A 15,796-nucleotide genomic window follows, 5' to 3' on the forward strand; every position below is an offset into this window, starting at 1 on the left:
CTCTTAATAACTTTCCATATCTTGTCCACGCCTCATATAGAGTTTCATTTGGTTTCTGTGTGAACGTAACAATTTATGCTTGAAGTCTTACGGCTTTAGATGCAGGAAAGAATTGTTTAAGAAATTTGTCAACTAAAACATCCCATGTATCAATCACCCCTTCAGGTAACGATTCCAACCAATCTTTGGCTTCTCCCTTTAAAGTCCAGGGAAATAACATGAGATATATCTGTTCATCCTCCACTTCTCGTATTTTAAATAGTGTGCAGATCCTATTAAAGGTACGTAGATGTTCATTTGGATCTTCCTTCGGCGCACCACTAAATTGGCATTGATTAGTCACCATGTGTAGAATTTGTCCTTTGATTTCATAATATGGCGCATTAATGTCTGGATGAGTAATTGCGTGACCTTGGCCAGTGCTTTTAGCTCTCATTCGGTCTTCCATACTTAAAGGTTCCAGATTCTCCATAATTGAATTTGTTGAATCGGTATCACTAGATGATTCTGATTTAATAGTTCGTTCCTCAACAATCTCTGTTTGAATGATTGGTGGCTCCGGAGGAAAGTTTAGTGGTTCAGGATCTACGAACCGTTCCTGAATATTCTCCGGATTCTCAATTGTGAGGTTGGGTTCAAAAAATGGATTATCGGAAATTTGAACTGAAGTACTTGGTCGACTGGATGACGATTCTAAAGAAAAATCAACGGCAGTTATATTTGCTAAATGTCTTGATCGAGTTACAGGTGGTGAACGTACAAAAGGTGGTGAACGTCTTGCTCGGTGCATTCACTGAATATCCTATTAGTTTTTAAAAGGAAAGAAAAATTATAATAAGTTATCCAATCAATAGACTTTTCTGATTTTGCCCACGTTTTGAATAGCCAAAAGATGCAGCAGAGGGGCAGGATTCGTTTGGTCTCAATATAATTGAGGACTGTTTGGCTCCAATAACCCGGTCCACGTACAAATCCAACTATTACTACGAACCAGAAAATTTTGATGTCTATCAATTTAACCACTTAAAATAAATTTTCGTAATTTTAAGAAATTTAGATAAGAAGTAGAAAAAATTCTAAGTCCTAAAACTAGAATAGCGAGAAATAAGAAAGAAAAAGAGTTCGTCAAAAAAAATTGAAAAAGAAAAATGGTTGAAAAATAAAAGGTGACGAAAAAAAAATAAAAGAAACTTATAAAACTTAAAAATACTTGACTAACCTAATCTTATTACTACAACTAACTTAAAATTATAATCGCAAATTGAAATTACTAATTGGAATGATAATTGATACATAGTAAAAGGTGTCTAAAAATATTAAAGCTTACAAGAAAAACTAAATCCCAAATGGAAATAACTTAAAAAGAAACTAAAACTTAAAAAGACGTCGCAAAATTCTAAAGCACCTAAATCTTAGTCTAAAGAAAAAGCACTTAAGGAATTCTACGGCAAAGCCTAAAAATCTAGGAGTAAAAATAACTATAGCAAAAACTAAGTTTAAAATTAAATATGAGCTAAAAATACAAATTTTACGCTAAAACGATTAAAAAGGGACAAAATATAAAAATATACAAAAAGTTGTAAAAAGTACAATTTTTATAAAAATATTATTTTTTTATTATTTATTTATTAAAACTATTAATTTTACAATTTAATTAAACTTATTAAACTAAAATATAAATTAAATAAAACTTAAAATAAAACTTAATTATAATATTAATAATAATTAGGGTTAATAATAATTATAATTAATAATAATCCGTAATAAATGCTGAATTAGGGCTTCTGTCGCCTGTCAGTAAATCTCCGCGAGTCGCGGTAATTTATAAAGAAAACCCCGCGAGTCGCTGGGTTCAGAAATTCAGATGACAGCTTAATAAATTCGACGCGTTTTTCTTTATTTATTTTTTTTTATTTTCTGTTTTCTGTTTTTATATAAATAAAAGATATTTAAATAAAACTTATATTTTTATAAACTAAAATAAAAATAAAGAAACTTATAAAACTTAAATATTTAACAAAATCTTAAAAATACTTATATTTTTGTTTTTTCTTTTTATATTTTTGAATAATTAAAACGTATTTTTACAAAAAATGAATTTTAATAAAAGTTAACTAAAAATCTTTTTTTTTTTTTTTTTATATTAGCGTTGCGCTTCCGGATTTTAAGAGATTTCCCCGGCAGCGGCGCCAAAAATACTTGATGTCAAAGCTAAGGTATATAAAATAGTTATTAATTTTACAAGGAAATACTATTAAATACGATACAATTTTACACAAGATATTTATTTATTTATAGAATGGATATACTTAAACCTTGCTACAACACTTATAGGCAGTGTACCTAATCGTAAAGTAATGTAGTTTTTAGTAAGTCCGGTTCGTTCCACAGGGAAATCTTTAAACAAAGCTTAACGCTATATTAGTTTACTTTTATAAAAATACAAACATATATATAAGTAATATTATTATTATAAAGGGGGGTTTTTACCGTTTAATGACCGGTTTGTCGATTTTAAGACTTTAGTCGCAGTTAAAACCTAATGTAAAATATAAAATAAATACAAGACTTAAATTAAAGCGTAAAGTAAATAACGATAATGAAATTGCGAATAATAAAAGTGCGATAAAATAAACTTACGATAATTAAAAAGTACGATAATTAAAAGTGCGATTAAATAACAATAAATAAAAGTGCGATAATTAGAAGTGCAATTAAATATAAAATAAAGAAAATTAAATATGAAATAAAAGAATTATGCTTATTTAAACTTCCGTAATCATGATGTTTGACGTGTTGATTTTAGTTTTATGCCCATGGGTTAATTGTCCTTTGTCCTGGATTATTTAATATGTCCGTCTGGTTTTTGTCCATAACAGTCCATCAGTCATAAATATAAAATGCGAGTGCCCTCGTCAAATTATTATTATACCCGAAGTTAAATATTCCAACTAATTGGGGATTCGAATTGTAACAAGGTTTTAATACTTTGTTTAATGAATACACCAGGTTATCGACTGCGTGTAAACCAAGGTTTTACTACTTTGTTAACAATTACACCAATTACCCTTGAATGTAATTTCACCCCTGTTTTAATTATTCTAGTGGCTATTAATCCATTCCCGTGTCCGGTTAAATGAACGATTATTCGTACATATAAATACCCCGCCCATCGTGTCCGATCGAGTGCATATGGTAATTTATAGGGACGCCCAATTGTAAATCTTTATATTAACATTAACAAACTATCATTTAGTTAAACAAATATAAAGCCCATTAATAGCTCATAGTCTAATTTCCACAAGTGTCGTTCTTTTGTCCAAACCCCAATTATGGTACAAAGCCCAATTACCCATTTTTAGTAATTAGCCCAACATCATGATTACTTCGTTTTAAATAAGCATAATAATAACTTAGCTACGAGACATTAATGTAAAAAGGTTGAACATAACTTACAATGATTAAAAATAGCGTAGCGTTACACGGACAGAATTTCGACTTATACACTCAAAACACTCCTTAACATAACCTTATTATTATTATTAATTAAAATTAAAATTATAATTAAATTTATTTATGTATTACAAAAGAGAGATAGAAAGATATATTATGGTGTACATAAAATGGATCACGAACTCGCTTTAAATAGAATGTGGCCTGGAAAAGCCCCTCATGCGAGTCGCATGAAAATGGGCATAGGGCCATGCGAGTCGCATGGCCATGAATTCCAGCTCACATTCGTTTGGCTCCTAGCTTGTCGACATAATTTAATAATAATAAATATATAAATAATTTTAATAATTATTTATATATTTATATTATATTTATATGCATAGTTGAGTAGATATTTTTAGTCCGTTACGTCGGGCGTTTCTTCTAGGCTCAGGTCCCGGTTCCGGATTTTCGGACGTCCTCGCGTACTATTTTATATCGTGTACTTTGCGTCTTGTAACTTGTACTCTTGTTATTTTGAGACGTTCCTCATCAATAATTTGAACCTTTTTGATTGAATCTTGTACTTTTTAGCTTTTTGGACCTTTCCGTCTTCAATTTGTCGAATCTGCCTTTTATCTTCACTTTTTAATATTTAAACGAATAGTGCTTGTAAATCGAACAATATCAACTAAAATCTTGTCTTTCTTGGGGAATAATGCTGTAAAATATGTGTTCATTTTTGGCATTATCACTTATCATCCACAAACAGACGGTCAGAGTGAACGTACGATTCAGACACTAGAAGACATGCTGAGAGCATGTGTCTTAGAATATGGTGGTTCTTGGGATTCGCATCTTCCATTGATAGAGTTTGCTTACAACAATTCGTATCATTCAAGTATTGGAATGCTGCCGTATGAGATGTTGTATGGTTGAAAATGCAGAACTCCTACGTGTTGGTTAGAAGCAGGTGAAAAAAAATTTGCAGGTCCCGAAATTGTTCAGATAACCGCAGAAAAAGTCGAAATTGCACGTGAGAAGTTAAAAGCAGCCAGAGACAGACAAAAGACGTATGCTGATCCGCGCAGACGTCCGGTGACATTTAATGTAGGTGATCGTGTTTATCTGAAAGTTTCGCCGTGGAAAGGGGTGATCAGATTTGGTAAACGTGGTAAACTAGCACCGAGGTTTATTGGGCCATTTCCGATTAAAGAAATTTTGAATGACCAGACTGTTGTTTTAGATCTTCCATCAGAGTTAGCAGGAATTCACAACATGTTCAACGTGTGCTATCTGAGAAAGTGCAAAGTAGACGATGAAAGTCAGATTCTTCCATTGAAAGACGTGAAAGTTGATTTAACTAAGAAACTAGTAGAAGAACCGGTTAGAATAGTGGACAAGAAAGTCACAAAGTTAAGAAAGAAACAGATTCCAATGGTGTTAGTGGAATGGCGGCACAATTTAGGTTCTAACTTGACGTGGGAAACTGAGGAGTTAATGAGAGCGCGCTATCCCCATTTGTTTGACCTTGACCAGATTCCGAGGACGGAATCTTCTTAAGGGGGGTAGATTTGTAACATCCTCAAGCGAGCCTAGAATTAAGATTACTAGATTGCCCTTAAGTTAGTATTGTGTTACTATATGCTTTTATTTTTATTTAATATTTGTTATTATTTAATGATGTGGTTAGGACCAGTTTGTGACAAGGGTCACAGAACAGGTTTGTTTATTTAGTTTGGACTTCGTTTGGGCTACCAAATGATGTGCGAAAGATATCAGATAACTGATAAATACCCGTGTGTTGCACAGTATGGGAAATTAATCTAAATTAAGTGACTAGTGCAGCTCATTTCTTCCCATTTTTAGAAAATTCCCAAACACACCCGTTCTTCATCTCCCTCACCTACTTCAAACCCTAATCCTTGATTCTTGTTTTAGAGCTCAAATTGTTCATATCATTGTGTTCTTTGTGATTTACTGATTCTAACAAGGTAAGATTCATAGCTTTTCATGCTTTAATCTTCAAGAAAATGGAGTTTTTGTGTTAGTTTTCATAAAAGTGTAAATTTGTGTCAAAACAAGTGATTTAAGTGTTGTTATGGTCAAATTGTTGTGGGTTTTGAGTCTATATCAAGTAGTGAACAAGTTGTGGTCGATTTTGGTGTTTAAAACGAGCTCTAGATCGAGATTTGAGGATTTCATCGTGAAGTCCGTAGCTTTTGTTCAGTTTCTGATGAAGATGAACACACTCGGTCGACTGTCGATCGACAGTCGACCGACTGAGGTAGTGGACCGACCGATTGACAGACAACCGACTGACTGGCGAGTGAATCAACCGACTGAGATTGACTTTCGGCCGATTGTGAAAATACCAAATAAGTCGACCGACTGGTAAGGTCAGTCGACCGATTGTATAGACAGTCGACCAACTGTAAGAGTCAGTCGACCGACTGAGTGTCCAGGGCAGAATATTTTACTTAAGTGTTGATTTTTAGCCGTTATGCTGCCCGTTTGTATTTTGATGTTTATGATGTAAATTTTGAAAGTGCATAAGTGTTAAGGAGAAAAATTTTAGCGGAACTGACAAAAATTTATATATTGTGTTATTTGATGTTAATGGACAAAAACTAACTTGTGTATATGTCTTTCTCAGGAGAAAAGGAGAAAGAGAAGGTTCAGTGATTAGATAGCTGAATACCTTCTCGTTTGCTGGTATTTGGTGAGTGGGACTAACTGGAGAATATAGTATATAGTAGCATGTTATATTATGACTGCCATGCTTGTTAGATATACTTATTGTTGTGGATAGTTAGTGCATTGTGATGACTGCATGTTGGTTGATGCTTGTCTGCTGGAGCCCAGTGCGTCCCTATTGTGTGGTGGCCTCGGTAGGAGAGATCAACCTGCGGGTTGGGTTCCTCATGTGGTAGCCTAGACAATCGTGGTGTATATATATGTGAATGACGCGTCCGTCACGTGTGGATTGGTGGAGGAACTTCTGGTAAGCCCCAGTCCGATCAGCTGGTGGTTAATGGTTTGGCCGAGCCGCCAGAGTCTCTGTAGACGGCACTTGGGTGATGTTTGTGTGTTAGACTAAGTGACATGATTAGTATAACACTTCTGTATGCTATGGCCTGTAGTTAGTCGTACTCACTTAGCTTCGTGCTAATTCCCCTCCATCTCCTCCCTGCAGGTTGTTAGCTTTTGTAGATAGTGCTTTTGGGAGAAGACGGGCATGATGATGTTATGTTTGACAGGGTTAACTCTGATGTGGTCTTTTAGAATATGAACCGTGTACTTTTGAAAACAGAATGTATTTACGTCTCTTCCTGTTAATATGTAAATTGTTTTAATGACACGTGACATCGGTTTGTACAAATGTCGATATCGTATTTAATTAATATTATGCTTCCGCCACGTATTTATTATATAAAAAAAAATAGCGGTTTCACAACAGTCGACCGACTGTGTCTGATATGCAGTATATATACGGGTTTTAACCTCTTTCACGAGGTTACACATTCCAATAACCCTAATTCGTTTGTCTTTCGTCCCAGTCAATCCCAATACCAAATACCACCGAATACCATCGTTTAGGAGTCGTTCTAATCTAGAATCAACCCTATGTTTGACTAATCCGACCCTGATATGACCCAATTCACGGTTTACCTTCGTTCTCGTGATTTCCGCCAATAGATCGGATTACAAGCAATCTAAGATCCCTAGAAACAACGTCTAAAAAAAGCTTACATATCTTATAAATTTTTTTTGAAGAATGAGATAATATCATGTAAGAATGAGGCATGATTGATTTTGGTTGGCTTGAAGTATATGGTGGTGGGCTGTTGTTCTATTGGAATCTTGTACCCCATTTTGGGTGAAGGAATGGCCAACAACTCAAGTACTCAATTCGTAATTTGAAATTTTGGATGCATATGAATTTATAATTTGTTTCCTTTTTCATTTTTTAAATGTTAAAACATGCTACACACTCGGGTATTTTTTGAAGTCAAAAGGGACGTTGAAGCATTCCATTCTAATCTTTATATGTTTTTTGTAAAGGCAAACGCACAAGCGCATCACAATTTTTTATACAAATATATATTTATAATATCCACCTCAGGACTCGAACACATGACCTCAATATTATAAGAGCACCTCAATACCGCTAGACTTATGATCCTTTGATTAATCTTGTATGATTATGTAATACGAATCTATTAATATGAGTCGAAAATGATCATGAAAAAAATAATTACAGTTAATAAAAATATGCATCTAAATAAAAATATTCTTGCTCTTATACCACTTATTACTTTTCGGGTTTTCTCTTAATCACCAAAAGAGTACATGGACAAGGGATCGGCCCAACCTATTTGATGAAAATGATGAGCCAAACTACTAGGTACAATGGGCTAACTGCCGACTATCATTTTTGTGTGGAATTTTAACATGAATGGTCTTGTATTCGGCGTTTAATTTGACCCGAATTATTACGGAGTATATCTTTAACCCAACCATGGGTCCCCAGTTGTGTAATATCATGTACTCCAATTATTCTTCAAGTTCAGGTACGTACACCAAAGTGTTTGATTAAATGTGAGTAGAAATTTGTGACCTTTTTCATATTTTAGTTGGAAATTTTGGTAGTTTCAGCTTGAAAATGGATCCCAAACATATAATTTCTGTTTCAGATAACGATATTTTTTCTACGTCAATACCCTTAGGGTTCATTTGATAAAACTGAATAGTAAAGCGATGATTCAAAAGTTTTGTATGACTTTGGTTCTGAATGACAATAAGCTGTTTGATAGTAACTATTTTGAATGAACAATGTTAATGATGTAAAATTACCTTATTAAAAAAAATAGAATATAGTAGTTTAATAAGTGATCTTGATATAATTTAGAGGGGGTATTACGTAAATTTTTGTACTTAATGGTTAAGAGAGTATTTCAGCTCTAAAGGGTTGAGCCCCGAATATATGAACCATTCAGCATCATCTGTCATTCAGATGTCAAACGCGTTGAATGCTGAATGGTTTAACATTCAGTATTGAACCATTCCATTAATAGGTAAACAAACACATCTTAAATTAGTGATGATGTTGTAGAATGGACATGGAAATTTGACAAGGCAAATGACTCTTTTGATGGCCATCTGTGGTTATAACGGTTACTGTATAAAGGTATAAGTAAACTTATATTCTTGATATAGTTATTTTGTGATTAAAATGTTATGTATATCTTTATCTTTTGTGTGGACGATTTAGCAAGGATCTTAGAATGGTCTAGACTCGATTTAAAGGCGGAATACAATAGAACAAGGGTTAATCGAGTTACTGGTCGTTCTTGGTACCGAAATAGCCAAACCCTAAACTTCAAGCTAGATTAGAACGGTGCCTAAACGTTGTAAATTGGTGGGTTAGAGGTAGGAGACGATTGTAGAACAGCTTGGGTCGATTAGGGTTATTAGAATGCATAACCTTGGAATGAAACACGAAAGCCGTATATATACTGTCTGCAGTGACAGTCGGTCCGTCAGTCGGTCGACTGTCTTGTTTAGTCGATCGTTGATCAACTTACACCGACCTCACACTGTCGACTGACAGTGTCTTCAGTCGGCCGACAGTCTCACACAGTGGATCGATTTTCGGGTCAGTTTAACTATTGATTAATTCAATTACGCATAATATCAAACATTCAATAGTCACAAATGTTATAAGACCGAATTACATCACAAAGAATATCGAACTAGGAATTAACAATATGCATCAACAAACTCCCCTCAAGGCCTAGTTCCGAATATGTCTTCAGTCTTCATTATCAAACGTCAATCATCATACGGTGATCTGTCACCATGTTGTTCAAATAGCAGAATATCACAACACGTATGAATTGCTCAGCATGAACACGATTTTCCTTTTTGTATAGCATCCGATTATAATAAAGAGTGAAGATGTCGGCTTCACAGCAATTCCATAACCAAACGGGATCTAAAACCCGTATGGAGTCGTTATCATCACCTCCATTTTTCTCCAACACAATGACCGCTTCTTCTAAGCGCTCATCATAATACCACCAACGAAAACGAGGGTTAAAATTCTGCGGCATTTTCTTTAAGAACTTTCCTCATATATTTCATCGCTTCATCTAACAATCTTTCTCCTTTCGCCCGTTTTCTTGTTAGTCCGATAAGAGATCTTCGGAAACTGAGCTCTAAAACCCTAAAGTCCTTAGACATGAACGATCTCCTTATCTTCCTGGCCAAAACATTAGGAATCTAGAAATGATCCCGATACAACATTTTCAGCAGTGACGATCGCTCCAAATTCATATGGACGAACACGTCATTCATCGATTTCATTGCGAGGTATTTGACCTCTATGTGATACGTTTTGTAAACATTGCATTCTTTTGAAAAGGCACACCATAAATGAATATTTAAATCAAAGGTTTTCGACATCTGATGATTTCTACATATAGACAATCACCGTAAATGATAGTTTACAATATTACTTAAGTTGACAATGCAGTCAAAATAAGATACATGGTGATGATTTGGTGAATGCAACGTTTCCTTGAAAAATATGCCATGTAAGACTCCATGCACATAGCTTGTCTAACATATAAGCAAACAGCGGAAGACTTCTAGGGAATCTGAGAATAAACATGCTAACAAGTGTCAACACAAAGGTTGGTGAGTTCATAGTTTTAATGTTTTGCATAATCTGTACATAAAGGTGGATCACAAGATTTCAGTTGTTTCATCCGGAAATGTTTATCAAAATATTCTACAAAATTGAGCACCCTGGTAACTAAACTTAACGTATATATAATTTGTACCCTTTGTATAATCATCTTAATAATACACGCAAACCAACGTGTACGCTTCTCAAATAGCATACGTCCGTTAAAAGGCTAGCGCTCTAGCTCGGACGGGGATATCAAGCCCTATGGATCCATATACAACTACTCGCACCCACCAGTTCTTATAACTGGCAGTTACTAGTTACCAAAGCTAAGGGATTTTCGGTTCAAACTCAGTGTAGAATTTAGTATGTACTTGTATCCATTGCGTTTAAAATAAAGTGCATGTATTCTCAGCCCAAAAATATAGATTGCAAAAGCAATTAAAAAGGGAGCAATGAAACTCACCTTAGCAGCATATAAAGTCGTTCACCAAAATGTGACCGAAACTCAGAATACCAAATAACCGTAGATCTCAACCTAGAGAACATATGTTGGTCAATAAATGTCTATCAAGCTAGGTCTGGTCATAGTGTATCACAATCCTAATGCTCGAGATCGACATACAAAAGTTATCAAAAGTCATTTCAAAAAGTCAATCTGACTCAATACTATAGTTGAATGATCATGGCAATCGAAATATTTTAACATTTCACACAGTTTCCCAATTCTTGTAAAATTAAAGTATAGTTTTTAATAGGCTTTAAAATATGATAAAACAGTCAACTTGACCATTGTTCCACAAAACGAGACGTGCCTTAATTCATTTTATCAATCTCGTAAACAAGATGTTTAAATCTTAATTGCAGATTCAAAAGCAATTTCAATTAACGTCAAACATAATTCAGTTAATCATATCTTTTAATCCGTTCATCGAAACCATTCGATATCTAAATGAAAAGTTATTGATTTTTCGCTAGCTTACCAAAAACATGCATATCATATACCTTTTATCAGTAATATATGTATTTAATTCGTGATTCATTATAAACTGTTTAACGACGAAATTTAGCATACAAGCATGCATAAATATTTATACTCGAGCACTAGACATGGATACACAATTAATATATAAAAGATAAGATATGAATGCTCACATATCAATATTGTGATTCAATATTGCAGGAAAGTATGTAGACGCAACAGAGATGATAAACACTAGTTTGACTCACGAGCAAAACCCACGAACCATACCCATAACCTTCATAGCTATAACCCATAATTTCCTTAGCTCTATCCCGCTCATAAAACCCGTTTTGAAATAACTCAATCAAGACCTCGTCGTAGTATTTTATGTAATATATACTAATAATAATAATAATACAACTTAATAATAATACTAAGATTAATAATAATCTTTATAATAATAATCATATAATAATTTTAATTATAATATATATAATTATATATATTTACAGAGAGATAGATAGAAGGATGTATGCTTCTCACAAACTGAAATCGATTGAATTTATAGGACATTTCCAGTACCAGACTGCCATGCGATCGCATGGCCTTCTAGCACCTTTCTCATGCGATCGCATGGGGAGGATTTACAGCTCACATTGTTTTAATGTTTTGTTTGTCGACATAATTTAATAATAATATATATAATATATTTAATTTATATAATTAATTATATATTATATTAAATTCACGTGCATAGTTGATTTTTAATTTTTAGTCCGTTGACTCGTACGTTGTCACAATACTTATGTCCCGGTTCCGGTTTCTCGAATGCATTTTCGTACGCTTAGAAAACTAGTACTTTTCATTACGCGACGTGTACCTTTATCAAAAATTAAACTTAATCATTGTTAAACTATGTCACTCGAAGTGTAGCTTTAATCAATTAAGTGTTTTGGTTATTTGCTTCTATAAATCATCGTCTCGTAGTATATACATATACATATATACATTTTCATTTTCATTTTGAAATAATGTTTTACTGTAGCAAAGTTACTGTAGCAAAGTTTTTTACTGTAGCAAATAGTGATTTTCGAAAACACTGTAGCTTTTCGGGTACTGTAGCAATTCGAAAATACTATAGCAAATTAGTGTTTTACTGGTTCATCTTAAACGTTTTAGTTAACTTATCTAAATATCAATCGAATCAATAATCGAATGTTACAATCGTTTACTAAATAACTTGAAATCATATATATATATATATATATATATATATATATATATATATATATATATATATATATATATATATATATATATATATATATATATATATATGCACATTAAGTTATATATATATATATTGTTCGTGAATCTTCGAGAACAGTCAAAGAATAATTGTTTACATGAATATAGTTCCAAAACTTTGAGACTCAACATTACAGACTTTGCTTATCGTGTCGAAAACATTAAATCATTTAAAGATAAAGTTTAAATTTGGTCAGAAATTTCCGGGTCGTCACATCAGCCTAGCAACCTGCATGAATTCAAAATAAGGAAGTGAACTAAACTCATGAGCATGTTTGATGTAGTCCACTCCAAACTCCTTTTTGATCGGATACATGTCGAATTCTTTGATGTAGGCCGGTTATAATCTTTCCTTTAGCCAGAAGTTTATCTGATCTTTCAATGTACTTCAACCAATTTGGCTCCAACTATGTGATTATTATTTAGATCTTCTATTTCTTGAAATTTTGATACCGTGTGGGAGATTATCAACCATAATATATAAAATGTCTCTGGATATTTTGTGCAGTTTGCAAGGAATTTGTGCATGGAGGCTTTATGTAAAGTTCAAGTAATCTGGCATATTGGTAGGAATGTACTTATAGATCTCGAGATTAGCTCGTTAATAGTTGGTTCAACTTCTATAATGTTTTCTTCAGTTTTCGGTTCATGCACCCAGTTGCTCTATCTATGTAGGATAAGGTGTAAAATAATTCGAACCATTAACAGATTTAGTGATTATTGGAATATAATATATATAGTGTAACCCAATATAAACTACATAAAGTATGGGGGTAAGGGGATAATTTATATGTTCTGCACATAAGAGCTTAGGTACTTTAAACTTTACAGTTAGCTTAAAGCTTGATATTATTACATGGAAAATAAAAAATTATCAAACCATAATAATTAATTGTTATTGTTTTTGTTAGCTCTTGTGTTAATCGGCTTCTGCAAGTTCTTTTCTTATATTTCAAGGGAGACAACATACATACTATGATGTTGATTATTGAGACTTGGCCAACAACCAGAATATAGGAACTCTTATTCAGCTATAAATCGACCGTGGAAGTAATTAGCACATATGTACTGGTCACCCAAACCTTGTTCTTGTATAAACTTTGTGCTTGCCATTTGTTTGAAGATCAATCACCGGCTCAGTTATGACGACTTGTGTGTCTTTTGATCGTTGTTGTTTTTCAGGTGCCACTCAACAATAATATGTTTGTCTACTCAACAGCCCTACGTTCCATAACACAGGTACGTCGTGGTTTATAGTTTTCTTTCTCTAGTTGGTCTATATTCTATAACATCAATTATGTTTTTTTGTAGTTTATATTACAAGAGTTGTTTCTAACATGAAAACGAAGAGATACTGGTTATCATCATCATCACCAACTAAGTCCATTTAAATCAAACTGCTTTCTACACGAAGTACCATCATTTTCATCACGCGCATTTAAGTCTAGCTTCTGTTCATAATTCGGCAACCAAAACTTTTGTCCCATATCCACATTCTCTGATTTAACAGCATTCTGGTTTGGCTGGTTTTGTTCATAATTTGCATTACATTCACCGATACTCATCGACAAATCACTCGAAGAAAGATTAAACGTCTTGTTTCTTTTCATGTTGTCACACCACACGTTCTCTGGCTCATTTTCGGCCTTCTTTGAGTTTAACAAGTTCAAACCAACCATTTGTTGACCTTCACTATATGTCAAACAACTGTCTATTGACTTATCTGTTGGTTGGTTACCGTTTGTTCCTGAAAACACGGAATTAAAACGTTGTGTGGCTACTTTAGATACTAATTCTGATAGTTGAACTTTAGCGGCTTCTAGTCCCGCTTCACCTAAGTTTTGCCTTCCAACTGTTTCTTGCGCCTTTTCTAAAACTGACTGCAAGTACTTTCCTTGCGCTTCTATTCGAAGCTGTAAGTGCCGTTGTACCTGTTTCAACACATATAATTTAAGATGTTAATTGATGCAAAGCTTGCCGTTCAAAAAAATAATTTAAGATGTTAATTTGCTCTTGTTTTATTAAAGTGTTGCAAATAATTATACCTCAAGTTGTTCATGTAACCCTCTCTGAACTTCGATTTGCATATGTAGTGCTTCATTTATTTCTAGGTTCCTGCGTGCATATTTTCATGAGATTAAGTGTTTCAAGAGTACTTATAAGTAAAATTAGTGAACACCAAATCACATGGATATTAAACAATAAACATGTCGTACTTGTTGATTTGGGGGCCTATGCTTGAATTGTTTTTATGGATTCCCTCTGTTTCGTCCATCATGTCTCTTGTTTCCGGTTCCAAACCTAAATCCGCATACTTATTATATACTTTTTTAATTAGCAGCATGTAATGTAATTTAGAGGTTAGATGCTTAAATTTCTTACTGATTTTATTCGTCACACCACCATTAGGTTGCCCGGATAGATTTTTACCGAGCCTGTACTTCTGTCAAAACAAAAGGTCACATTATTTAGTTTAACTGTTTCACTTGATAGTAGTTTAATATTAGTTAGTTGGGTTGTTTTGTACCTGGAGATGACTCTTTAAGTGGTACAAAGTGAGCCCTTGAATTCCCATTAGTTTCAAAACTGATTTTGGAGTTGCCTCTGTAACAAACAAGTCAACTAGTCAATGAAATGTAAGAAGTCCACAAATTACTACAATACTGGTATACTAGTTTTATTTCACACAAAAAAAAAAAAAAAAAATAAAGAAATAAATGTAGTAAATTACTATTTGGTCCTCCAAGTTGGTTGACCGCTTCTATGAATCGCTCATGGAGATCAGGTGTCCATTTGAGTCTAGGCTTCGCATCAGTCGAAAGAACGAGTCCAGAGTTGCTTCCACCTTGCATATACATGTGCCTTTCTGCTGTTATCGTCATTTTTTTTTTCTTTTAGACAATTATATATCTTCAATCTTCAATAAGTACCGAAAAAGAAGAAAACTCGACAAATTGTGAAACGCTGATTCTTCTGCTGTCAAGCTTAAATTTTGATGTTTCCCAACTCTTATCTATATCTTATGTTTATATTTATTTGACCAACTCGTACATACCGATGGTTTGCAATGCGCTGCCTTTTATAGTGTAAGCATAGAATCTTTGAAAGAGCCTTAGAAACATATAACACATTTCTTTTTAGTTTTTTCATTGCATCACACTAAGTTTCTATTCTTGGAACAAAGTATTAATTCCTTTTGCACTATTAAACACTTAACATCTTACAATATGTAACCGAATAGATCCACAATTGAAGTGTGCTAAAGTTAACGAATCTTATTCGTGGATTATCTTACCTGGATCCTAGAGAATCCACTATCATCGAACCTTCAAACACACCTTATCTATTTTTCCATTCTTTTTCTTCAAATGGGTGGGTCAGGCACATTGGGTAACCAA

General features: G+C 33.6%; 1 protein-coding gene across 1 annotated transcript; it reads right to left on the reverse strand.

The window, feature by feature from the left end:
* Nucleotides 1-13,133: 13,133 nt before the first annotated feature.
* On the reverse strand, nucleotides 13,134-15,433 carry LOC139896792 (myb-related protein 2-like). Its single transcript, XM_071879432.1, has 6 exons — nucleotides 15,130-15,433; nucleotides 14,926-15,002; nucleotides 14,781-14,841; nucleotides 14,615-14,699; nucleotides 14,444-14,513; nucleotides 13,134-14,329 (listed from the first exon to the last, which is right to left on the reverse strand). The coding sequence occupies exons 1-6, from the start codon at nucleotides 15,278-15,280 to the stop codon at nucleotides 13,769-13,771; spliced, it is 1,005 nt and encodes a 334-aa protein (XP_071735533.1). The 5' UTR covers nucleotides 15,281-15,433; the 3' UTR covers nucleotides 13,134-13,768.
* Between the last annotated feature and the right edge of the window lie 363 nt (nucleotides 15,434-15,796).

Source organism: Rutidosis leptorrhynchoides, chromosome 3 (genome assembly GCF_046630445.1).
Source record: "Rutidosis leptorrhynchoides isolate AG116_Rl617_1_P2 chromosome 3, CSIRO_AGI_Rlap_v1, whole genome shotgun sequence".
NCBI classification, from domain to species: domain Eukaryota; kingdom Viridiplantae; phylum Streptophyta; class Magnoliopsida; order Asterales; family Asteraceae; genus Rutidosis; species Rutidosis leptorrhynchoides.

Coding starts and splice junctions, on each gene's coding strand:
- LOC139896792 (XM_071879432.1), bottom strand. CDS start 15,280: ATGACGATAACAGCAGAAAGGCACATGTATATGCAAGGTGGAAGCAAC. Junction 15,003..15,129: donor CCAACTTGGAGGACCAAATA/GTAATTTACTAC, acceptor TGTTTGTTACAG/AGGCAACTCCAAAATCAGTT. Junction 14,842..14,925: donor ACTTAAAGAGTCATCTCCAG/GTACAAAACAAC, acceptor TTGTTTTGACAG/AAGTACAGGCTCGGTAAAAA.